Below are 26,397 nucleotides of genomic sequence, written 5' to 3'. Positions count from 1 at the left end.
AAGATATAAGATTATTTCTAATGGAGATAACCATTGTCTTTCCCCCTCCTTTTAGAGTCATGTTGAAAATGAAACACTACCACTTAGCTTATTCATTAAGACGGATCAAGGCAAGATTGATAGCAAACTGATTGGTAAGTACATAGTACAGGAAAGGGAAACTAAAAGTACCAAAATCTTATATATACACCTTTTAAAGCATTTCACTGTTCCAATGATTGCATACAGTGGCACCTTGGTTCTCGAACTTATTCCGTTCAACTCCCGAAACCGTTCGAAAACCAAGGCGCAGCTTCCAATTGGCTGCACTCAAGCGGAGGCCTCATCAGACATTTGGCTTCTGAAAATTGTTCACAAACAGTAATTCTATACAGGAAGATTATGTACTATATGGGGAAAGTACAATAGGAACATTGCAGTTTTTAGTGTAACTTTAAAAAAAAAAGATTGCAGAAATGAGATGGAACAAAGTTATGAATGAGCACATACAAAATTGGCGTGGACCAGAAATTGACTGTCATCCCACCCTAGTCTAGACTAGATGATATTTGTGACCTGTTTTAAAACACTTCCCATCTTAACAAATGAGTGATGCTCTGTTATATTCCCAAAGTCATCCATCCATATGTTATATATACACTTTCCTTCTCCCTCTCTTTAATTGATTAATGTTCATAGTTTGGTTGGTAACAGCAGCGCGCAGCTTAATTTTATTTCCATTCTGCCCACATTCATCTCTATGGTTTACTATGAAAAGCAGAAGCAGAAAAGAGCTGGGGAAGAAGCACCTTTTTGTACTAGTGGTGTCCCAATTCCCCTTCTCACTTTCTTGCCATTTGTGGGCCCTTAATAGAGCTGAATTTAAGTGCATCACACTTTGAAAGGTAGTTACTTTGGTCGTTCTGGTCGCTACTACAGAGAAGGTGAGCAATTATTGAATTTCCAAATATAAATGAACCCTTTCTTTCTGTAACACATTTAGAGAATACCAAGTAGCATTGGCATTTAATGTATTTTTATAGCCACTGGAGACTTAGAGCAGTATGAAATCCAATATATCCCTTTTATCCTTTGTCCTGTTCTATCAATGGTTTCACAGCTAGTATCTAAAGATGATGGATAAGGGTTGGAATCTAATGGCTGGCTTGCTGCTGGTACATTTAACAACCTGATCAGTAACGAAACGGATTAACACTTTGAGCTCTGCCACTGTATTGTGTGTGACTTGGAGAGCTTGCCTTTCAATACATTACAAATTTAATTTGGAGGCAGTTTGAGTGCTGGTTTTTGCAGACGCAGACGTTGTTTTCAGTTCTCCACATACAGATGAAAAATATATATTGAATCAGTTAGTCAGACATGGCAGTCTCGCTGGTTAGCTGCTGGTATACTTTAAAAAATCCAGAATTCTGAAATTGAATTCCATCAGTCTGTTTTCTGAGTCAAACCAATAGTACCTCAGTGCTCACTTCTCAGATGTGGAATGTGTGAATGCACATTCTTTAGCCAGAATCAAAATGCAACAAATAACTTCCCTCAAAAGCATGTATCCACCATCAGTCTTTGGCTTAAACATATTCACACCATCTAGGGTTGCCATATGTCTGTAATTTTCCGGACTTATTTTCCCCCTCGTAAACAGCGTCTGGGTGGAAGTCACTGAAATGCCTGGGAAAATCCAGACATATGGGAGCCCATGTTAGAAGTGTATATTTTGTCGAATTTCATTAAAAAATAGTTCAAAAACTCTCTTTTTGGGGGGGGCCTAAAAAAACCTCAACCTTTATGTCTGGAGTTTCACTTTTTGAAATATGACAACCCTAACACCATCTATAAAAGGAGATCAGGGCATGACAATGCCTTGAGGGGTTATTGATTGACAAATTTGCTGTTCTGGAATCCAGGCTAACCCCATATTCCTAGGCACTTAAATGATTTGGTGCACTGGCCCATAGATGTATTTGAAAAACCACACACACACCCTCTTTCTCTATATATATTCCCACTTGGAGGGAAACCTTCTAACATGCATTTAAATAAAGAGCCTCTTTAAATGTTATAGAATCTTAATTCCAAGTATTCAGTTAATAATCTTATTAGTGTAAGGCTAAGAAAGGCAGAACCTTTTTCTTATTTTAGCTGATTTGCCGTATTCTTCCTTTTCTTGCTCTTTTTTAAAAAAATATTTCCTATCTGTTGAAGTTGGTAACTTTGTGGAAAATAATTTGGGGAATGTGGGATTCTCTTTTCCAGCCCCAATATGCCAGCCTTGTAGGCTCAGCATAAGCTGTTAAGGTCAGGGCTGGCCCTGCCATTAGATATAGAGGTTGTGACAGCAGGGTGTCTAAGGACAAACCTGTGTGTGCCACACAGCCTGACGGACCCCCCTAAGCCAGCCTACGGTAGCAAAGGATACATTGTTGTATCCCACTAAGTTATACTCAGACTAGACCCATTTCAGTTAATGGACCTAATTTAGTTATGCCCATTATTTTCAGTGGGTCTGCTCTGATTAGGACAACCCTCAGTCCTGTTTCCAGAAGATTCAGCTGCCAATCTGGTAAACTCTTGTACATGACAGGAAGGATTGCCATCTTGTGCTTAGTCTCTGGCAGTCAGTGCCTTGACCAGCCCTGGTCAACCTTGTCCAGTTTTCCATCCAGTTAGTCATTGATTGCAGGACAAGCATTGAACTCTTGCTGCTCAGCATCATGTGTGCAAGCATATTACCTTGAATGAATTGGCAAGCGGATTATGTCTTGCGACCGAGAAAGAAACAGAACCCAAGTTTCTGATTCACAGTTAATAAATAAGGAAGCTTCTGCTCAGCTAGCAAGTTTAACTACTTTGAATAAACACTGTGGGTCATGCTGAGCAAGTGGGTGCTATTTTTAAAGAAGGCTGGTTTCAGAACACAGTAATGCACTATAGCTGTTTTTTAGCGTAATGTGAGTTATTCTGAAATTGTCAACTCTGAGGACTCCTTCCCATTCCTTCCATGCTAATCAGGAAGGTTAATTATAGCTTTGTTGAGCCAAATAATCAGAAGGGAGCCCCCCTTATATTCAGGGTTTTTTTAGTTACTTAGAACTAAAATGTTAGTTAGTAAACTTGAGCGCTAATTGTTTCCAGTTAAGTTGGTGATCTGACTGCCCATCAAAAATGTGCTCAAACACGAAGGCTTGAGAGTTATTGCTTCCAACTTGGTTCATGGTCCTAATTATACAGCACCCTGGATTTACTCTCTGTGTTCTGGAATTAGGCCATGATGCTCTTCAGTCATGTATGGAGTATGGCTTGGATCTCAGAAGGACTCCACATATTACAAATTCTGTTCTTAACTTTACCCCTCAGTGAACACAAAGCTGTTACAGGCTTAAGAGGTGCTCTGTTTTCCTCTGTGATTCATGGCCATGATAACTAGAAGTGGCAGCAATTCCTTTATCATGGTTCCAGTGCTCCCCGGTGCCCTCCCAATCCTGGTCTCTGACCCCATCCATCAACCTTTGGTCCTTGCTGCAGGACTCCTTGGGTGGAGGCATAAGTTGAACCATCTTGGCGTGTGCATGAATATATATTATTGCACTACGCTGTCTGAATTCTGCTTTTCACGGCACAACAATAAGTTGTAGAATTTTTCGAAGCTTTAGTGTGGTCTGTTTATCTTAAAGTTAACTATGAATAGCTAGCTGTTTTTGCTCCAGACACCTGAGATTGATTAGAAAGCTCTCCAGACAAGAATGAACTTGCGTATTGAAAACCTCTAAACATAGCACCCCTACAACTCTCACTGCCCATCCACCCATGCGCATTTCATTTGAAATAACATCTCAGCTAAATCTAAATCCACGGTTAACAAAGGAACTTCTTCTAGTCACTTATTTTTTCAGTTCCCCTGCCCAAAGGTAGAACCCTCCGACTATTTGCCGTCCTGACAGTTCAGAAAAAAATGTGCTAATCTGCAGAAAGGCTAATCTGCTAAACAAGTTATCACTAGATGGCTTAAGCATAGGAGCCCACACTTGTGCTGCACAGGAAGCCAACACAACAACAAAGCTCCCATGGTCTTCTCCCACTTTGATCTGCACGAAATTTACTTTCCAACCCCAGATCTGGTGGTCTGTCTGTACATGAGCCTGGTCAGGCTACTGAATGCAATAAAACCAAAATTGAAGGGCCCCATTATTTTGCTTTTTCTCCCCCTCCCCCACATTATCTTACTTTCCTTTGCAAGTTATAGTAATCATTAAGAGTGCATTAATGTATCAATAATTTGATGAAGCTGTGTGGCTAGGACACTTAACTACATTACTGAAAGTCAGAAAGGTTATAAGATGCAAAGATTGATTGAGTCGCTCATTTGTTATTTATTTGCAGCATTTATGCTCCTTTTTATGCCTTTTGCAAAAAAAAGAAAAAAGAGGATCCCATAGCAGCTTACAGATAGCAGTAGAGAGGGAGTCCCATTCTCTCAAATCTACATTTGCATAACACACCCAGGCCAGGGGGGGAGGGGCGGACAGGGTACAATTCTTTCCTTGGAGAGCTGATCAGGTAGCAGTTTGAATACTCTCAGGAGGAGCCTTGATGAGTTGCATTCCTCTGTCCATGGCAGTTCTCACATTTTTGCAAAAAGCAACACACACCTGGAAGCACCTTCCTCCTGCACCCAGGATCAGATTCGAGAGCAGATGACAAATGTCCAGGCTAGGAGAACGGGGCTGCTCCTGCCACGGTTATTTCCCCAAGCAGCTGAGTTGGTGGTTAGTCACAGATTGTGGTATTCATGAGCGCCATGATTGTACCTTGATGATGCTGCGCTGTTGGATACACATCAGGATTTATGTGGGTTTGAATTTCTCAGAGTGGTGTAATAGTAACTGGTGCTAGAAACATGTATATGATTTGTTTTCCATTTTTACAGTGACTCTATACAGCTGTTCCTATGGCCGGGATGACTGCAGCTTGTGTCTCGCAGCTAATCCTGCGTATCGGTGTGTCTGGTGTGACGACAGCTGTGTTTACACTGGCCGGTGTACTGCTGCCACTAGCACCTGCCCTCCTCCAGTCATTACTATGGTAATTTCTGCATCATTCATAACATAGCATGAAGTCAACTCAAGTCAGCTTGCAAAGTATTTATGGAATTCTGAAGAACTGTTGCAAACTTGTGAAGTCCCATAGTAAAGAGACTCTGTCTGTTTCTTTAAGATCCACTTGGTGAATAGTCACTGTGCTAGTGGAGCATTAGAACTGGCTTTTTGTCTAAACAAACCAAAAGGAAAAGGCTGCATACCAGTACCTATAGCCTAGGAGTGTCTTCCAGTAGTGCTGCAATGGCAGGCTGCTCCTAGGTTACATGGGGAGGAGTTCATAGCATGGTTTCTTGCCTTGCCTTCATTGTCTCAGATCCCAGGAGTAGCTGTGTCACCAGAGCAGCTACGGAAGGAGGCATGCCGTTACATTTCCTGTACCACTAAGGGGCTGAACTTTACGAGATGTGTGGACATACTGCTGGTCCATCTTTGCTTTCCTTACCTCCTCTTAGCACCTGACTTAACCCAGTAAGCTGGTTCAGACATAACAATCTCCATTTAACAAAGCCAAGAATGTTGCATCTGAACTGCCCAGTGTGTGAGATGATATAATCATCACTGTACATTGCTAGCAGCTAGTGGCAATAAGGTAGAAAGCCAGACTAATACACTTACATTATTCAGGCATTGTGTTAAAACAGTTATGGTTAGACAGGAGAGTCTGCAGCTTCATCCATTACATACTTTGTTCTGCCCAGATTGCTTTTTACATTTTCTGACTTTCCAAAGAGCTTTAGTTCAACAAGTCTAGTCCTAGAGGGCACAGTTGCCGACATCTATTTTTAACTATGGATCTCCATAACAACTCTCTCATCATAAGAAAGATGTCCTGGGAAAAGAGGACATGTGGCAATCCTGCGGCCTTCAGCTTATCTAACTAGTTCCACAGTTCTAAATTTGTAGCAGAACATTAAAAAGAACATTTGTAAGCAGAATGGTACCTCAAAAGGTATCTCCGCCTGTTAGGAACCTGCTTCAGAGGTAGTTCACTCAACTAAATAACTGTTTCAGTATTTTTTTTTCTATTAAAAGGAGATACCATCGGGTTCCTTAAGCAACCACAACACAGTTATAAACTGGATGAAATGCTAGGTGTTCCACTAGGCAGGAATGCTATATATAATAGTTATAACCCGGTGATGTAATAAAGTATAGTAGAATTCCATTTTCCGTCAGGTGTTTGAAATGATGCAGCTTGTTATTGATTTTATAATATTGAGAAGAACGTTAGACTTGACATTTTACAGTAAAACATTGTTGGCTCTCAAGGTGTGTGTTTTTCCAAAAAGGCAATTAGGATTTCTGAGGAGTAGGCAGCCACATAACAGAAGAGGCCATGGAAAGTCCACAGAAAGATCTACCAGTGTTGCTGGATCTCAGACTGCCAGCACTTTTATCATTTCCTGCCTTCTTTTGCAGAATTTTTGCATCTGGGGCCCAATAGGTTGGAAAATTCAGGTTCTCAGGGACAGAGGCAGCAAGGCTGGCCTTAGAGTCCTCTGAAGTTCATCCTCAGAGCAGGGAGGGATGTCAATTAGAGAAAGGGGATCAGAAGCCCTGGGCAAATCTGTTTGGCCTATCTTTGGCCTGGGCATCACTATTTCTGTATCACAGCTGGCCATTCCTGGTCTACATCCCTAGGCACTCTGCACTGCCCTTCTTTTACCACAGTCCCTTTACAGGTATAATTCTGTTGCAATCCATCCTCATAGTAAAATCTTATATTTAAAAAACCGTGCATCATTCTCCCTAAAGGGGGAAAAGAAATATCAGTGGGAGCCTTAAATATACCCCTAGGACATGAAACTCTTGTAAAGCAGATGTCCCGTCCCCCCCCCCCCGCCTAAACACAAAGGCTTGCAGCTCCCTACCTTTCAATTCTTAGAAAAAAACAAATCTGATATTTCAGTAGAGTACTTTGTGGTACTCTGTAGGATATAAAATATCATTGCTCTCAGGAAGTACCTAAATGTTCCAAGGTGTCCACATTGACAACAGTACAAAAACTATTGTTCTAGAGTCAAAAGACGTGGTTCTGAGAACTTGCCAAGGTGATAAATGCCCTTTTTGGTGCAGAGGAATGTATTGAGCTCTCACTGTACGTTTTTAACACAGGAGATATAAAGTTATGTGCAGAACAAAGACAAACCATTTGTGCATGCATATATGCCTGTGGGTCTTGGGATGGTGTTAGAGCAACAGACGTGTTCTGAAAAACCATTGAGCTATAGCTATTATACAGTAGCAGACTTAACTTGAATTACTTCTAAGGCTAGTCTGGTTTTGTTAGCTATACCACAAAGGGCAAGGACTCCTTCTTCTAAAAACTGCACAAATAGGATTAAAATGTCAAGATTTCCTAACTAGCCTTGCCACTAGGGGTAGGGTTCAACTGATATATAATCTCAGAGTTTGCATGCGCATCCACTACAACCAGAATAAAAATGAAAATTTTCCAGATTTCTGGCCAAAACTCAAATCTTGTAAATTCTGGCCAAAACCCAAACTACTTGTATTCCTCCTTCAAGTCTGTGAACTTACTGTTTAAGCTGCTGGTTGGTTATTACAATGATGTTGTGACTTTTAAAGTATGCTTTCTTTATGCTCAGATTGAACCAAATAACGGACCACTGAGCGGTGGAATTTTGTTGACCATAATGGGATCTAATTTGGGCATAAATGCTGAAGATGTCAAAAGTATAACAGTGGCAGGCACTGAATGTATATTTAGAGAACAATTCTACTCTGTTTCTACCAAGTAAGTAATTGTCCAATGTTTTGAATGCCAGTTTGTTTGTTTTTACCTATTTGCTGAAGGTTCATAGAAATGTGAAATAAAACAACTGTCCTGACAAAAATGGCAGTTGGTTTCTTTAAATATACGGTATAACTTCTTGAGCATTTCTGTATGGTAATGAGTTGTAACTATTTGATGTGTTTAGCTGTAATTCTAGAGACAACTGCAATGTTTATGCTTATTCTGTTGTACTTTATACATGTAATTATGTTAGAGACTTGTAATAACAGCCACCTTTATATTTATGATCTTAAAGCTCTAACTTGTTTGTTGCTTATCCAGACTCAATTATGCACTAATTTATTTTGACCTGGAGACATTTGTAAGTAATCTCATGCAGCTTACATTTCCAATGGTGTCACTTCAGGAAAGTCTCATATAGTAAACATTTACAACCTTGCACACATTTTTAAAAACAAAAAACAACCCACCTCTTTTGTAATCCTGTACACAAATATTATGAAAAGGTAGCTTTGTTATGTTCATTTTAAAAACACATTTCTAAAATGAACATTGGAAATGTTTTAATTCAGTTTGGCAAATGTTAGGCATCCAGGTATCCTGTTAGTGTACATTCATGATTATTTGTGCTCATGGTAGCATTGGGGCAGTTATATGCTTTCAATACTGTTTGCACTTGCAAAACATTTTGTGTTGGTCAGACTTTGTTTCCCATCAGTACTTGTCCCATAGCTTCCTACTAAAACCCTGTAACACAATGCAAACATTCAGGGGGGTGGGGCATGGGCGTACCCAGGATCAAAACTAGGGGGGGGGCAAGGGGAGGGGCCAAGGCACGGAAGGGGAGGGGCCACAAAGTGGGCGGGAACAGCGAACTCGCGCTCCGCCGGGCTGTGCCCCTCCCTAGAAGCAGGGCTGGTGGGCGGAGGCGGAGCCCAGCCCAGCGGAGCGCGAGTTCAGCGTTCCTGCCCGCCGCACCACGCTCTCTGGTTCCCCGCCGCGCTTGGCCTTGCCAGAGGGCGTGACGGGGAGCTGGAGGGAGGGCGCAGCGCGGCGGGCGGGAACGGCGAACTCGCGCTCCGCCGGGCTGTGCCCCTCCCTAGCAGCAGGGCTGGTGGGCGGAGGCGGAGCCCAGCCCAGCGCGAGTTCGGCGTTCCCGCCCACCGCGCCGCGCTCCCTGGTTCCCCGCCGCGCTTGGCCTTGCCTGAGGGCGCGCCGGGGAGCTGGAGGGAGGGTGCGGCGCGGTGCGGCGGGAATGGCGAACTCGCGCTCCGCCGGGCTGTGCTCCGCCTCTGCCCACCAGCCCTGCTTCTAGAGTAGGGCAGCTGCCCTAACTTGCCGCATGGTGGGTACGCCCTTGGGGTGGGGTGTTCTATCCTTCTGTTGTTGCACTGTAGCATATGAGTGTCCCCCAGATGGCAATAATGCGGTAGTATTGAGGAAGTATTGCAGAACAACTAGTAAAGTAAAAAGATGTGCGAACGGTTCCATCACTGATGCACTTGTATTGCATCAGTGACATGTTGCAGAATACATCTGCCAAAAACAAACAAAAAACAACCCATCCGGGGGGTGGGATGCACCTCCGATGGGGAAATCAAGGTGTGAGTCTGGGTTTTTCTATTTCTTTGAGAAATAAACCTGTGAATTCATCTTGTGAAAAGGAATGGTGTGCCATTTTTTAATGGTTTCTACATAATGAAGGCTTGAGGGTGATCTTCTCCCAGAGATCATTTGCGTGACCGATTCTAGTTTATTCCACCTTGTATTACTTTTGAGGCTTCTATAATGGTGTCTTATTTAACTGTTAGATTTTATTTTATTTAAAAATGGACTGCAAGAAATATATATATCAGATCTTTTATGTACAAGCTTACCTTGTTTCCAACTAGGATTGTATGTGAGGTTGGAAGTGTGCCAGAAGCAAAAGAAGGTGAAATTGAAGTTGATGTAAATGGACAACAAGGCAGATCAACAAACGAAGTGCAGTTTACATATCAGGTGAGTCTGTCCTTGTCAATAGCTTGCCTTATTTAACACATAATATCTTGTTTTCCATTTTTGACTGGGTCGAACGTAAGTGTATAAACAGTGCATTGGTTTTTATTCCTTCATTTGGAACCTTGGAGATTCTGCTGAAACAGAATGCTTAAGTCTACTAAATATAATAGAGATAGCCTGTTATAAATAATGTGGATACAGCACATGTACTGTACTACAGAAGACAGAAAAGAGATGGATGGGCAGCCTTGTGCTCATCCAAACATGCTTCCATCCCTTAGAGGCCTAATGCTCATCCAGTCACAAAGGGACTCTTAGGGCATTTGACTTTATGCTCAAGAGATGCAGCTTCAAGCCATCCTCTGCCTGCTACTTCACCCACTTCTTCCAAGGCATAAAAGTCCCACCTTGGGGAAGGAGGATAGGTTAGTAGCTTGTATAGATAGCCAGGGAAGTTTGGAGGGTCCGGGGGGGCTGCCCAGGTAAGAGCAAATGATGCACAGAGCATCATTTACTGCCAGGGCTTTGGAGTTTGTAACCCACAAATTGTACAGTAGAAGAAGATGCTCTGTGCATCACTTTCCACTGGATAGACAGCCTGCTAGAGTCTTCATTGGAAGCCATGCACTGGCTGAAACTGCCCTCCTAACCCAAAGTGAGGTTTGGGTTTTGCCTTGAGAGAGGAGCAGCATCCAGTGGACAGCTAAAGGTGCAGAGAGGCACAAGGGACAAGATTGGGGATGGGTGGGTTGTGCCTGCCTCGGTTCAGCTTACAGCAATCCAAACGGGTGGCTGCATAGTTGAACACCCCTGCTTGAATTCTCAGCCAACCCTCAGAAAAACATATTTGGCTTTGAAATGGGCCATACTTCAAGAAACAGCTCATGGGAGAATGGATGTATAGTCATTGAACAGTACCTAATGATAGTAGAAATCCTAAAACATTTTCAGTTGGGTTGCTTAATTCCATAAATAGAGTCTCTGGCACAGACAGCATGATGTAAGTCAGGCTTCCCCAAACTTCGGCCCTCCAGATGTTTTGGACTACAATTCCCATCATCCCTGACCACTGGTCCTGTTAGCTAGGGATCATGGGAGTTGTAGGCCAAAACATCTGGAGGGCCGCAGTTTGGGGATGCCTGATGTAAGTCATGTGAGATATACACTTAGCCACCTTGTCACCATGCCAAAGGATAGGCCTTCAATTGCCTTGCCGCAGTTGCAGCCCTAAAACTTGCAGGACCTTATAGTGCTTGTAAGGCATAGGTAAGTGTACATGGATAGATACAACATACAGGCTTATTTTTAAATTCAGCTGTCACTTTTGGTATTTTAAAACAAAACTAGTGAAATGTGTCATATGGGAAGTCAAGGTTAGGTTATTCTCTTGAGGATTCATTTTTCTGCCTGGGCTATTTCAGCTTTCATGCTGAATAACCACATAGAGGAAGTGGATGTGGTCAAGTCACAAGAAGCAAGGAGTTGGATATTTGTATAATGCGAGGCCAGAATTGGAAAATGAGGGGCATGCATGGCAAATCTGTATTGCCGGTCATGACAGGGGTGGGCAGCTTAGAGTACGTGAGACTTCCACTGTGTAATTCTAGCTCTTGCTATTAATAATAATAGCAGCATTGCATTTCTAATTTTCATTACTGCGGAGTTACATATGACTCTTCTTCCAGGATCTCCATTCTTTTAGCATTCCAAAATGACAGCTGTTAAAGATTTTTGGCTTGAAAAGCATAACTTGCCTTTTCGCTGAAAAATTCCCTTGGTTACTGGGAAGATGCAGTGTAAGAGGAAAAGAAAGAATTGAACTGCTAATTTAATGAGGTCACCAAGCTATGGGTAGTTTCTTTTCCTCCCTCTGACTTTTCACACCAATTCTCAGCTAATTATATTTTCTTTCCCCCTCCTCTCACCCAGCTAAAAGAGGAATAGATAATTTTATTCTAAAAGGAGATGGACATTCTTTGACCGCCTCCACTTTTACCTTGGAGTTGCGTCTGTAAATGGACACCAGGCTAACAATTCGTGTCTGAAAACTGTAGGGTCATCATGCCATAACTTACATTTCCTTTGGTCCATAGAATTAGGATATGAAGCACGCTACAACTAATTAAATTTTACTGAAAACTTTGCTGTTTTTTTTACTGGGCAGAAAGAAGAGATAATATTTTCCCCCTCTCTGCCCTAACTCCCCCATTGGTTTTACACACCCAGTATACAAGAACGTTAAGTATCATCAATCAGTCTCTGTAGCACTTAGTGGCCTGGTTTGTGTGTCACATTAAGCCATAGTTAAAATAAACTCTATGAACAGGCAGTGTGCTAGTGCCTGCTTCTGTAATCACAGGCCACTCACTGTTCGCTTGCAAACAAGCTTAGTGTTACCTCTGAACCTAGGGTCATGCTTTGATTCTCACCGAACAAACCGTAAACAGTAACCAAGGTTTATTCTTGGCTTACCACTCGTGGTTTGTTTGGGGGAAGCAAGCTCCTGAAATTTGTCAGCAACACTAACCCAGACCATAGCTGCCAAGTTTTCCCTTTTCTCGCGAGGAAGCCTATTCAGCATAAGGGAAAATCCCTTAAAAAAGGGGATAACTTGGCAGCTATGACCCAGACCATAGCTTATTTCACAGCAGCACAGCAGGAGCAGGGAAATAGCAAAGAACCTGCAATTTCAACATCAGGCACCAGCATATTAAACTATTTTAACTAGTTAACAGTGCCGTGTGAGTGAGGCCATTGCATGTGATTTTACTAATACTGTCATCCTCTCACTTGGTTTGCCTTTCTTATTACATGAGGAGACAGAATACTCCACACTAGAGGGATTACGTTCCTATGAGTGCTAGGTGCTCAAATCTCCAGAAGCATGACATGATCTTTTACAGCTTTGTCACAGCAGCTGAAGTTTAAACCAGGCAATCTAGTCTGTATTATGTTGTCTTAACAGCCTTTGTTTCTGAGATCACCTGTGGGCATTGTTTGTGGGCAGTTTATCAGAAGACAAGCTTCCAAAATCTTCCTTTGCTGCTTTGTGGGAGGAAGAAAGGATAGAGCACAATCCTGAGATTCACAGCAGATCTTTACAGCATGGTCATCTCTGAATGCAACCTTTCTATCAGATGTTGCAGCTGATCATGCATAATCACATGTCCTGTAGCTTGGAGTAGCCACCGCAAGTAATAAGATTATGTGCAGCAGCCTTTAATGCCAAGTTATGGACAGTATTTTTTTTCCTGAACTACATATTCAATGTTGCCCAACTGAACAAATCACTGAGAACAGCTCAAGTTGACCCAAGCAAGAAAGATAATAATAATAATAATAATAATAATAATAATAATAATAATAATAATTATTATTTATACCCCGCCCATCTGGCCGGGTTCCCCCAGCCACTCTGGGCGGCTTCCAACAAAACAGAAATTCTAAAATACAGAAATCCATCAAACATTAAAATACAGAAATCCATCAAACATTAAAAGCTTCCCTAAACAGGGCTGCCTTGAGATGCCTTCTAAAGGTCTGGTAATTGTTGTTCTCTTTGACCTCTAGTGGGAGGGCATTCCACAGGGTGGGTGCCACTACCGAGAAGGCCCTCTGCCTGGTTCCCTGTAACTTGGCTTCTCGTAGTGAGGGAACCGCCAGAAGGCCCTCGGAGCTGGACCTCAGTGTCCGGGCAGAACGATGGGGGTGGAGACGCTCCTTCAGGTATACCGGACCGAGGCCGTTTAGGGCTTTAAAGGTCAACACCAACACTTTGAATTGTGCTCGGAAACGTACTGGGAGCCAATGTAGGTCTTTCAGGACCGGTGTTATGTGGTCTCGGCGGCCGCTCCCAGTCACCAGTCTAGCGGCCGCATTCTGGATTAGTTGTAGTTTCCGGGTCACCTTCAAAGGTAGCCCCACGTAGAGCGCATTGCAGTAGTCCAAGCGAGAGATAGCTAGAGCATGCACCACTCTGGAGAGACAGTCAGTGGGCAGGTAGGGACTCAGCCTGCGTACCAGATGGAGCTGATAAACAGCTGTCTTGGACACAGAGTTGACCTGTGCCTCCATGGACAGCTGTGAGTCTAAGATGACTCCCAGGCTGTGCACCTGGTCTTTCAGGGGCACAGTTACCCCATTCAGGACCAGGGAGTCCTCCACACCCGCCCGCCTCCTGTCCCCCACAAACAGTACTTCTGTCTTGTCAGGATTCAATCTCAATCTGTTAGCCGCCATCCATCCTCCAACCGCCTCCAAGCACTCACACAGGACCTTCACCGCCTTCACTGGTTCTGATTTAAAAGAGAGGTAGAGCTGGGTATCATCAGCATACTGATGGACACCCAGCCCAAACCCCCTGATGATCTCTCCCAGCGGCTGCATATAGATGTTAAAAAGCATGGGGGAGAGGACAGAACCCTGAGGCACCCCACAAGTGAGAGCCCAGGGGTCTGAACACTCATCCCCCACCACCACTTTCTGAACACGGCCCAGGAGGAAGGAGCGGAACCACTGCATGACAGTGCCCCCAGTGTTCCGTTTTTAAGAATAGATCTGCACCATCTGATTAGCTATAACGATATGAAATTGTTTGATGTTGGTAATCCAGCTCGATGTAACTAGTTCATTGTGAGATCAGCACTGTCTAACCAAACAGCAAAAAATTTAAAGCCTTACATGCAACCCCAATGTGCAGTTTCATTCCAAAAAGCGCCGTTCATTAAATTTATAGCACTTGCTTTATTGGCCTACTTTATTGGCCCATTAAGGAAAACATTAGGTGTGCTGAGGCAGCTTTGCTGAGCACCAGATGATTATATTAAAAGGACAAGGATGTGTGCGTTTCTTTTTACGTTGCAAAAGGGCTCTTTCATGCACATAACTTTTGTAACCAGCTTTGTTAGTAGGTGCGTGGTTAGGGTCACAAGAAGTTGCCTTATATGGAATCAGAACATTGGTCCACTGATTGGTTTTCCAGGATTTCAGAAAGGGAAATCCTGTATATTTAGTTTCTGGATTCATATCCAAGTGACTACAACTATTCTACCTAACTCAGCAGGTATGGGCACACACCCTGGCTCTAATGCGCACAGAACATGTGTGCATGGGGTATGCACTTCCACTTCAATAGTAAGGGCGGCTCATGAGTCTTTCATCATTGTGTTTGGGGGAAGCTGGTATATATATATGTAACCCTGTATTCCACAGGGCTCCCTCTGGACTTTGCATTAGATCTCTTGTTTCCCAATCTCAGTTATGAGTATTTTTGTTCATTTCGGTTGGACTGGTGCAAGAGAAGCTCATGTGGCCTGTGCCTCAGTTCATTCTTCAAGGGCTGCTGCCTCCTTTCTGGGAGCTGTAAGAAAAAACAAGACAGCAACAGCATGCAATAGTTTTTGAAAACATGGTTTCTGAAGACACACACAGACAATGCGGGCTTCTAGTGTGGGAGTAAATACCATCTGACATACAATTAAAAATTGAAAAGAGCTCCTTAGGCTTTATATAAGAGTGCTGTACTCTTGAATATCAAAGCAAAATGTTAATCATTGCGACTTGCACTGCAGTGCATTGAGTTCCATTCTAGGCCAATCCAGCCGAACATTAAATGTATTCTGCAGAGAGTGCTGCTTCCCTGGGCTTCTGAAAAATTAGTTCTTTTATGAGTGCTTTTCAATGTGTGTTCCAGTTGTTGTTGTTGTTGTTATTCTTATTATTATTTATTTAATTTGCTTACCACCCTTCATCCGAAGACCTCAGGGCAATTCACAACATAAAAATACAAAACGAGAACATAAAACAAAAACAAAACCATAACCCCCCTCCCACAAGCACATTTAAAAAAAAACGTAGGATGTTACTAAGATGTTAATCAGCCAAAGATTATAGAGAAACATTTCTGCTTGGTGCCTAAAGATATGTAATGAAGGTGCCCTTCCCTGTTCTTTCTTGTTTGGGTCAACTTGTAAGCTATATGATCCTTATACAGTAGTTTATGGGATCGTATTTGATGTCGTCTTGGGGGGGGGATTTCCGAAAGGTGGTACTTTGTCCTGGATCTTCTGGATTTTCCTAAAAAGCTCAACAATTATGGAGGTGTCCTGGTTTTTACTTTTTGAAATATGGCAACCCTAGTGTTGCTCCCATCCCATCCCTTCCTTCCCAGACCTGAAAACTGCATACTTGAGGAGTTATCCTATGGTATGTTATCCTCACCACACCCCTATGATGAGGTAACTTGACTAAGAGCGAGTATGACTGATCTAAGGTCTCTTGGTGAGCATCATAATGAAGTCAGGGTTTGAATATGGTTTCCCTTGTGCAACTCACCCCCAAGATGTCTTGCTGGTTGTAAGCTATCGATAAGGGCTTACAGAGGCATTTATAGACACCTCTCCCTTGCATTTTCCTTAAGGGTGCCATTTATGGTTCCGTGGCATTGCATTCTAGTTTTCCTCAAGTTTTTATGATGTAAAGCTTGTGTCTCCTGCAAGAGCATCTAAAACGTCTCCTAAAAGTTGCACATTTCTACATACATAGACTTTCTTTACCCCTAAACCAATATTGTAGGATGCCTGGTGTTGACATTTTTGTAAAAGTGAGCAAGGATTTTAATATTATGCAGCTGTCTGACTCTTCTTAAATTAGGTGCTCTGAATTCTGAAGGCTGCATACATAATTCCATTTCCACATGAAAAGACTTTGACAGTTCTTAAATACTGAGACATTAAGGCTGCCCTGGAGCTTACTTCTAAGTAAACATACACAGGATTGTGGTGTGCATGATATTCCAGCTATTAAATAAAAGTTTTGATAAATTTTGGTGAATAAAAGGCATGAAGGAACTGACAACAGAAGATAGGATTGTGGGCAAGGCTGCAGTTAGTTCCAATTAGTCAAAATATATTGCAAATTTGGGAGAGGCTATATAAATAAAACAACAACAACAGAAGAGGAATAAGTTTTGAATTAATTGTTTGAAGTTGATTAAACTGGCTCGTGAAAAGTATAAAGCAGATAAAGTGTGATGGTATTATGCTTAATTGCATCATGTTTTCAGATGCAATAGAACCAATTAATACTGTGCTAAGATACATATGGGGGGACCCAGGTGGCGCTGTGGTTAAACCACTGAGCCTAGGGCTTGCTGATCAGAAGGTCGGCGGTTCAAATCCCTGTGACGGGGTGAGCTCCCGTTGCTTGGTCCCAGCTCCTGCCAACCTAGCAGTTCGAAAGCACGTCAAAATGCAAGTAGATAAATAGGAACCGCTACAGCGGGAAGGTAAACGGCGTTTCCATGTGCTGCTCTGCTTTACCAGAAGCGGCTTTGTCATGCTGGCCACATGACCTGGAAGCTTTACGCCGGCTCCCTCGGCCAATCATGCGAGATGAGCACGCAACCCCAGAGTCGGTCACGACTGGACCTAATGGTCAGGGGTCCCTTTACCTTTTTAAGATACATATGGGAGATGTTAATTTTACAAAAGGCTTTTGCACTTCTAAAAAACCGTTGGTGTGATCTGGCCTTTGTGATTTAGCCCTGTGCAATGAGGCACAGGGTACATTTAGGTTGCAATTTTAAAGCCTTGATAGTAGATGAGCTTGCAGCAAATTTTGGGTGGTCCCAGAACCATTGAACGGTACGTTTTCACAGCATTGCTAAGCCCCTTGCTAAGTCAGGTCTCCTACGTAACATGTCACCGAGTTGAATGCAGACTGCCACCTATTTAATGTGGCCTGCCACTTCCAACTTCCCACATTTGCAGCACCAGGCAGGAAGTTTATCAAGCTTGTGTTGGGCTATATTTGACTCAATACTATCACACGTTTTGCAGACCTACTTTAAGTGATACTTTCCAAATTAGCCAACTTCCCACAGAGGATAGGAGGGGGGGAGAGTTGCCTTCTGTGCAAATATCGAAACCAGTTGCTTTCACATTGCCTCACAGCACTGCAGGCCTTGCTTTGTTGCTCCTGTCATTGATAACAGTTATATTCCAGGAAAGTGTGAGGAAGAAGCACTGAAACCATGACTGAAAACAGTAAGCCCAAAATGAAATCCTCAAAAAATGAACAGGCAGCTAATCCATTATGTTGAAGCTTAGGCCTTGAAATCAATAGCAGCTTAGAGTAGTGTAAGCTTTAAATAGAAGTCGGTTCATAATCTCTTTCATTTCTTCTTCCCTGGTCCATTTCCCCCCCTCATGGTAGTATTTCCAAACCTAGAAAAGTGCCTTTGTGAGAGTAAAAACTGAATTTAACCGGTTTTTTACTTCTTTGTGACAGGATCCTGAACCTACAGGAATAAGTCCTCAAATTGGTACCAAAGCTGGAGGGACATACTTAACTATCAGTGGCACAAACTTGGACACTGGCTCTATTCAAGATGTTCAAGTTTACCTCGATAATGTACCGTGTCAAGTGTAAGTATAAGGACTTGTAAAGCTGCCTTACCTCTCTTAGGTGTGGTCATGCCATCTGTATTGTAGATTTCTAACCTGTGTCAGTAGAACTTTCAGCCATCTTAATGTCCTCTGAATTACCCTTGTTGTTGTTGTTTAGTCGTTTAGTCGTGTCCGACTCTTCGTGACCCCATGGACCATAGCACACCAGGCACTCCTGTCTTCCACTGCCTCCCGCAGCTTGGTCAAACTCATGTTCGTAGCTTCGAAAACACTGTCCAACCATCTCATCCTCTGTCGTCCCCTTCTCCTTGTGCCCTCAATCTTTCCCAACATCAGGGTCTTTTCCAGGGAGTCTTCACTTCTCATGAGGTAGCCAGAGTATTGGAGCCTCAGCTTCACGATCTGTCCTTCCAGTGAGCACTCTGGGCTGATTTCCTGAGTGCTTCACGATCTGTCCTTCCAGTGAGCACTCAGGGCTGAATTACCCTAGCCCCACCTAAACTGTTTTCCCCATGGACTGTTTTCCGCAGATTCTGATGATGCAACGGAAACTTATCATTTTCTCTCTCTTTATCTAAATCTAATTAGTGTGAGTTCACACTGATTTTGTCCCCATATTTGACTTTAGAATCAAGCCGCCACTTAGATGAACAGCTCTCGGAAGATCAATCCTCAGAGGGGTCATTCTCACATTATCATACCTGCCAAGTCTCCTGCTGAAAAATGTGGGATCAGCAGCGGTGCGGCACCGGAAGTTGCAGCAGCTGGGCATGCATAGAAGCGACTTCCGGTGCCGCTCTGCCCGATTTCCGGTGCCCACACATGGGCAGAGTGGCACCCAAAATGGAGGCTCCCTGGCAGGTAGGAAATTCAGGGGATTTCCGGGATTTTTCTCCATTTGGGAGAACAGCAGGAAACGGATTAAAATCCGGGGGTTTCCCGCAGAAACGGGATACTTGGCAGCTAAGCACATTATTCTCCTTTCCCACGAATATATTTTAGTAGGGGCACACTCAGGTTCATAGCTCATACCTGATTCGCCATGTGGGTATTGTTCCACAAAACATTACTAACAATTCTTACAGTGGCCTCACTCCAGTGATAATATCCTAGACAACGTACATATGAATAAACCCCAACACTGCAGGAATATTCAGCTGTCCCATACGGGAATCAAACCTGCAACCTTGGTGTTATCAGCACCACGCTCTAACCAACTGAGCTAAAAGCTGCCACAGTGCTGTGATTTCAGTCTTAGCTGAGAGATATTCATGGAATCAGCCTTTATTGGATGATTATTCATCACCAAACTTCAAAGAAGACCTGAGCAGCATACATTAGATTATTCCTTTTTATGTAGTGTGGATTGTGACCCTTCTTGAGAAAGGGTCATACAGTATGGCACAATCTGAACCATAGCTGTCAACTTCCGGATTGGAAAATAAGGGATCAGCAGCCTCACCCAGCGGCGTGGCACTGGAAATCCAGACATGTGCAGAAGCGACTTCCGATGCCAGGCTGCCCATGTCCACAAGTCTGGGTACTGGAAATCTCTTCTGCGCGTGTCTCACGTGCAGAAGCGATTTCCAATGCCCAGACATGGGCAGAGCGACACCGGAAATCGGTTCTGTGCATGCCCGGGCATGTGCAGAGGTGATTTCCGGCAGCACTCGGCAAGTGAGTGAGCCACCGAGCAAGCGAGGTGTTTTACCGGGCAGCGGCTGGCTGCTCGCTCGTCGGGGGGGGGGGCGAGTGGAGCCTCCCTGGCCAGCAGGGAGGGAGAGGAGCTGCTTCCTTTGAAATCCGGGAAATTTACGGGATATCTAACAATCTGGGATAGCAGCGGGAAACGGATTGAAATAAGGGAGTTTTCTGCAAAAAAAAAAAAAAAACAGGAGGGTTGACAGCTATGGTCTGAACCATCGATGACTAGTACACGGTTAGCACAGTAAAATGTGAAGTGCAATTCTTGTGATAAGTTCTCTGTATGACTTCCAAATCATACACATTTTACATTGCCATTAGAGTGCCAAATAGCATTTCAGGAAACATGTTAACAGATACGGGCAATTCAGCACCTAACACTGAAAACATGTGCCAGATTGCAGTGCTCTGAGCAACAGAGCTAGGAAAGTGCTTTAAATTTGTGAAGATCACCTTCAGTGTTACAGTCAAAAGACAAGGGAAATGGGTAATTTGTACAGAAGCTGCATATAGTGTTGTCTGCAAGTGTCATGTTCATTCTGTTACTCTGATGACTTAATAGGGCTTTAATATTGCACTTTCCTTGTGTTTGTTTCGGCTGTGGAGGGCAGGGTTGTCTGCGATTGACATTAAATTATTGGAGAGAAATAAAACTATTTGTCCTTTTCTGGGCAGGCAGGGACACTCCAATATTGTTGAATGCGGAATCCGCAGCCCAAATGTTGAGGGGCTTTGGAAGAAGACTGGCTGGGAGCACCACTGGCAGCCCAACAGCAACAGCCTGGGGATAGATTTGGCATCGTCTCATGATGGGTTGGGCTGTTAACTCATATGCACCAGGCCCCTTAAGGAGGTTCCCCCATGGGTTCATTTGGGGAGAGACCAACCCTGACTGTGGTCTCTTCCCAATGCTCCAGCCACTTGTGACATTGAAAATGAAACAAAAGTACTACCCTGAGCAAAGCTATCTAAAGAGCTATCTATAGGAGGGGCATGGCTGGGCCATAAGCCCAGAGTCAATTAAGCATGGTCACATCACTCCTTTGCTCTCCTATCGTCCCCTTTCTCCCCCCTTCCCAAATACCCAGCACAAAGGGATACTTGCATTGGATGTTAGCGAACTTGGTTTCTCAGATGTTAATGCTTATTCACATTCACTGTTTCTCTTATGGTATGTAGCCTTTATATCGAATGTAACCCCATTTTAATATTCTAAATGTTAGACTAAATAATGCTGATATTCTCTGTGTCACTTGAGGAAATGAAGACGTCGTTTTCCTGTGGGCTGGGGTTCAGGAGGTTGTAGAAGTCCGTCTTGATGTGATTTTCTCTCTCTTAATTTAGTATCACATTTGGGCAAGAAATAGTTTGCATTACTGGACCAAATAGCAAGGAAGGGCCTGTTTCTGTAACAGTACGGCATGGAAGCAATGAAAGAAGGATAGAAAGCGAACCGTTTACCTACAGTGAAAACCCTACAGTTAGCAAGATCACACCTGAAGTCAGCATTTGCAGGTAATGAAATATTTCTTTTGTTAAAAAATAAAAATAAAAAGTTCAGCTTTAACAAACTGAAATTATAAGGTTTCCCCCCTACACTTTCAATGTAATTATTAGATAACAACTATCCTGGGTCTAAGCAATCACAATAAATGTAGTGTAATTGTATATTTCTTCTAAAACAGAAGTTATCACCTTCAAGAAAGGCAGAGCTCTCTTCCATTTAAGAATAATGTGTCAAATTAATAAGATGTTCATGACTTTCTTCCTACTCCACTTGAAACAGATTAATGGTTATACCATAGTCAACTTAATCCTACTCCAGGATAGACCCATTAACGAACCCATTTAAAATGTCTTTTAACTTCACCGAGTCTACTCTGAGTAGACATTAGAAGGAGAGCAAGGGGATACATGGTTTTATTTGTGCTTTTATATTTTAGCGGAGGCCGAAATATTACTGTTGTTGGAGCTGGTTTTGATATTATCCAGCATTTCTCTGTGAAAGTTATATTTAAGCCTTTTGTCGAGAGATCATCAAGGAAGAGGAGGAGGAGGCAGACAGAGGAGGTACAAAAGGTAACCATCGCCATTTATTGTACAGAAATACAGTTTGAGCAGTATTTTATTCATTTATAAAATTTCTATACCACCCTTCATCCAAAGATCACAGGCCCATTCTCATGTTGCTGCCCTCCAGGCCTCTCGTGGAAGAGACAGAGTGTCCGAATCAGTTCATACTGAAACTGTACCTAATCCAAAAACCCTTGAAATTTCTCTTTGTTGGTTTTAGTGGATTCAGTAGCTGGTCAAGAACTTTAGGATTTAATTAATAGGTTTTGAGTGGCATAATTGGAAGAGGGTGAGTCCGTGGGGGACAAATTGCCATGTCCAAGCCCTGCAGGGCTCACACAAATCAGGGAGGAAGCTAAGGAAAATGTTTATGTGGTGCTCTTGCAGATTTCCCCTCCATTTCCCTCCTCTTCATTCCTATAAGAAGGAAATTTTGCTATGCCTGCTCCAAGGCTGGGATAGTTTTCTTGCCCAGCTGGAAATATGCTAAAGGAACCAAGGGGATTTTTGATCTTTGTGCTGTTGCTGTTTTTTTCCTGTTTTAGTCACATTCTTAATTGTAATTTTAATGTTTTGAATAGTTTCCCCCCCTGTATGAGCCCCTATATAACATGATCTGATATGCAGTAAACTCACACATTAGTATGCAAAGGTTAATTTGGAAGAAGCACTGACACTGCATAAAACTACAAGTGAAATTCACAGTTTATGGTGTAAAAATGATTAGCAAAGATGGCAGGAATGGAGTCCAGTTAAACTTAGTATTCAGAAATGCGCTGTTTATACATTGGGATACACTGGGATCCATCCTAAAACAATGGATGTGAAGTAGTGTGTGCTTTTTACCAATTCGATAGACACAGAGATGAATTACCAGTGCTGCAGTAGCAAAAATACCAACTTTCAAAAAAGGACTAAAGTATATGAGAGAGGTGACAGCTTGAACATTGAATTTGTTTGTATATGTGTGAGACAAAGAGGGACGGAAGGATAAAGAAAAATTGTAATAAATTATCTACCAGTGATACTCTTTGTTTGTTTGTTTGTTCGTTTAGTTTGAAGGAAAAACCATCTCAAAGGTCAATGACACCACTCTAGTCTTCTTATCACCACCAGTGCTGGAGGACCCAGAAAATTACAGAATTACTGTAGTTCTCCAAATGGATGGTCATCAGGTGGGGAAAGACTTTCAATACGTTGCTGATCCAACCTTTGAAAACTTCACTGATGGTGTCAAAAAACAAGTCAATAAACTTATTCATGCAAAGGTAAGTGTATCAGGAAAATGACCTCTCTCAGTGTGCTTTGCCATTTCATATTTGCGTTAGGCGCTTTCTTTCCTAATTGTGTTAACTTAACCCAATGCATGTGGGACCCAGGTGGCGCTGTGGGTTAAACCACTGAGCCTAGGGCTTGCTGATCAGAAGGTCAGCGGTTCGAATCCCTGTGACGGGGTGAGCTCCCGTTGCTCGGTCGCAGCTCCTGCCAACCTAGCAGTTCGAAAGCACGTCAAAATGCAAGTAGATAAATAGGAACCGCTACAGCGGGAAGGTAAACGGCGTTTCCATGTGCTGCTCTGGTTCGCCAGAAGGGGCTTTGTCATGCTGGCCACATGACCTGGAAGCTATACGCCGGCTCCCTCGGCCAATAATGTGAGATGAGCGCGCAACCCCAGAGTCGGTCACGACTGGACCTAATGGTCAGGGGTTCCTTTACCTTTACCTTTACCTAACCCACTGCATATGGTTGACTGGAATAATTCCAAACACTGTTTTCAAAGACTAGTACTGTCTGAATGTGGGGAGCATAAATTTGTGCTACTTAGGGGTGGGGGGAGACCTGTCTTTGCCTGCTGATATATGCCTCTAAAGGTTTCCTATCAGTGGGGTTTCCTCTTGCTGAGATCAAGAATTGAGTCCTTATCAGCAAGTTCTCCTGACATTCTTTGACCTTATTTATACCTCCTGTTGCCACCAGGGGATGATATTGGATATTGTAATTCAAGGCCAGCACTCTCGTTGCCCTGCAGGAACAGCTTCCATAAACAAGACTTACAGATTTGCCTCAGAACGTCAGCTACCCTGAGGGTATTTCCTCTTCCACATAGATATCAAATCCAGCTGTTTGGTTTTGAGATGGAACTGTGCGAAACATGAATGTATTAACCATGAAAGCTTCTATCCTTTTCCTTCCCTCTCCTCCCCTCCGCTCCCAGACACCACGAAGTGAGCCGATAGCTAAGATGGCTTAGTGTTTCTGTGTTTCTGTCTAGGGCAGTAATCTCAACAAAGCTATGACAATGGAAGAGGCGCGCGCATTTGTGGGAGAGGAGCCCTGCGTCATCAAAACCCTGACGGAGAACGATTTGTACTGTGAGCCACCTGAAGTGCAACCCCCACCCAAGAGAAGGCAGAAGAGAGATACGGTTAATAACCTGCCAGAATTCAGCGTAGGTCACATTTATCTGTCTTTTTAACAACACTTATAAGGTGTGCAGCACAGAGGGCATCTTGTTTTGAAGTGGCAATAATAAAGAGCCTTCTTTTACGCATGATTTGTACTTCCAAAGAGCACGGGCAGAAGAAAACCATTCTCCCGTTTGCCACTCCTTACCTAGAAACAGAATGTGTGACAAATGTTAGCTTTCTTTTGCTAGGGCCTAGGCTGTAATGGTACTGGAATGTGCATCGATCTAGATCAGTGTTTCCCAAACTTGCGTCTCCAGCAGCTTTTGGACTACAATTCCCATCATCCCTGACCACTGTTCTTTATAGCTAGGGATGATGGGGGTTGTAGTCCAAAAACAGCTGGAGAGGAGACCCAAGTTTGTGAAACTCTGGTGTAGATTCAGCGCCACCCTACCCTACAGAATCCCCTTCCCTAGAGAGGTCCAGTTAGTTCCTCTTTTGGGGGAGAGTAGAAAGACACTCTTTTATTATTTCCATGCTGTTAATCTTCCCTATGTTTATAATCTACTGTAGTTTTGTCTTATTTTATTTTGACATCTTATCATTCTCTCTCCCCTTGTTACCGTTTTCATCAACGTTATGCTCCTGGTTTTGGTTGTATTGGTGTTACTGTTATTTTATTTCTGTGTTTTAATTTAGAAGCCACTTTGGGTGTCCCTTTAAGCCTGAAAGGCGGGATAGAAATTTCTAATTAAACCTGATGTTTTATGCTGGGCCTGCCTTCATCGTCTCCCATTTTGATGATTTTGAATTGTTAGCATATAGTAAGGATTAATTAGTTAGGCTGCAAACCTTGCCCCACTTACCTGGGGTAAACACCCCTTGTATTCAGTAGAACTTACTTCTGAGTAGATGTGGTTAGGATAATGCTGTAAGCAAGTTAACGTGGCACTCATAATACTGTTTAAGGTTGGACTTCATCTATCCTACATTTGAATATATTATACTCTTTGGATATATCTGGGTACATAAGCTCAGTTGTTCCAGGGGCGGGGGGAAGGGGAACAAAGGGGCATAGATCTAAAACATCATAACGCATAATAAAATCATGCTGTCTGATTATTAACTTACAAAGTGCGCTTATTTATCTAGGTGAAATTTGGCTTCAAAGAATGGATCCTAGGAAAAGTTGAGTATACCCAAGTGAGTGACATACCACTGGGCTTGATCTTGCCATTGGTGTTAATTCCCATGGTGGCTATTATCATCATCTCAATCTTCTGCTACAGGTAAGATGTGGTTATCAGTCATCAGATATTATTGAAATGCCGGAGGCAAAAGCTGATGGTGAAGGGAAATGGGTCTGCAGAGAAATATGAAGAAAATTATTTGTGATGATTCCCAATGTTCACACATGCGGTTTTGTGTGAAATAGAATATCACATTGCTTCAGGGCTTTTTTTTTCAACCATCACTGATGCTAATCATCCTATGTCTTGGAGCTGTACATATGTGCAATCAAAGATATATTCTAAGCAGGATGTGGTGAAGATGGATGTGGTTAGCATTTCTTTCTGCCGGTTTTAGAAGGTTTCTAAATATTAAGACAGTGTTTCTCAACCTTTTTTGGGCCACGGCACACTTGTTCCATGAAAAAAATCACGAGGCACACCACCATTAAAAAAGTTAAAAAATTTAACTCTGTGCCGCCCTATATTGACTATAGGAAGGAGGAAATTAATCTCCCTCCCGCCGCCCCATGGGAGGGGAGAAGCCTTCAGACCCCCAATTCTCCTCTCCAGTCCAGGCAAGGCTCTGCCTGCCCCCGGATTACAAGGGCGCGCGCACTTCCAGGGGAGCTGTGGGGCGGCTCAAAGGCGAAAGGTTACCTTGGCTGCTGCTTGCGAGTAATTCCGGACCGCGAAGCCCAGCGTCCGCCGCGCAGCCAT

At 43.1% G+C, this 26,397-nt stretch overlaps 1 protein-coding gene across 7 annotated transcripts in view; it reads left to right on the top strand.

Annotated features, from left to right (window-relative positions):
• PLXNB2 (plexin B2) overlaps positions 1 to 26,397 on the top strand; it is a 351,723-nt gene that overhangs the window by 283,591 nt on the left and 41,735 nt on the right. For all 7 annotated transcript variants that reach the window (XM_035128378.3, XM_088676784.1, XM_088676785.1 and 4 more), the window contains 10 exons: positions 56 to 134; positions 4,925 to 5,079; positions 7,706 to 7,854; positions 9,747 to 9,855; positions 18,145 to 18,281; positions 21,312 to 21,482; positions 21,911 to 22,046; positions 23,096 to 23,308; positions 24,313 to 24,489; positions 25,601 to 25,737. In XM_035128378.3, coding sequence (XP_034984269.3) covers positions 56 to 134; positions 4,925 to 5,079; positions 7,706 to 7,854; positions 9,747 to 9,855; positions 18,145 to 18,281; positions 21,312 to 21,482; positions 21,911 to 22,046; positions 23,096 to 23,308; positions 24,313 to 24,489; positions 25,601 to 25,737 — 1,463 coding nt within the window. The remainder of the gene's footprint in view (positions 1 to 55; positions 135 to 4,924; positions 5,080 to 7,705; positions 7,855 to 9,746; positions 9,856 to 18,144; positions 18,282 to 21,311; positions 21,483 to 21,910; positions 22,047 to 23,095; positions 23,309 to 24,312; positions 24,490 to 25,600; positions 25,738 to 26,397) is intronic.

The sequence above is a fragment of the Zootoca vivipara genome, chromosome 9 (genome assembly GCF_965207765.1).
Source record: "Zootoca vivipara chromosome 9, rZooViv2.hap1.1, whole genome shotgun sequence".
Lineage (NCBI taxonomy): Eukaryota > Metazoa > Chordata > Lepidosauria > Squamata > Lacertidae > Zootoca > Zootoca vivipara.
This window is presented reverse-complemented; position numbering and strand designations above follow the sequence as displayed.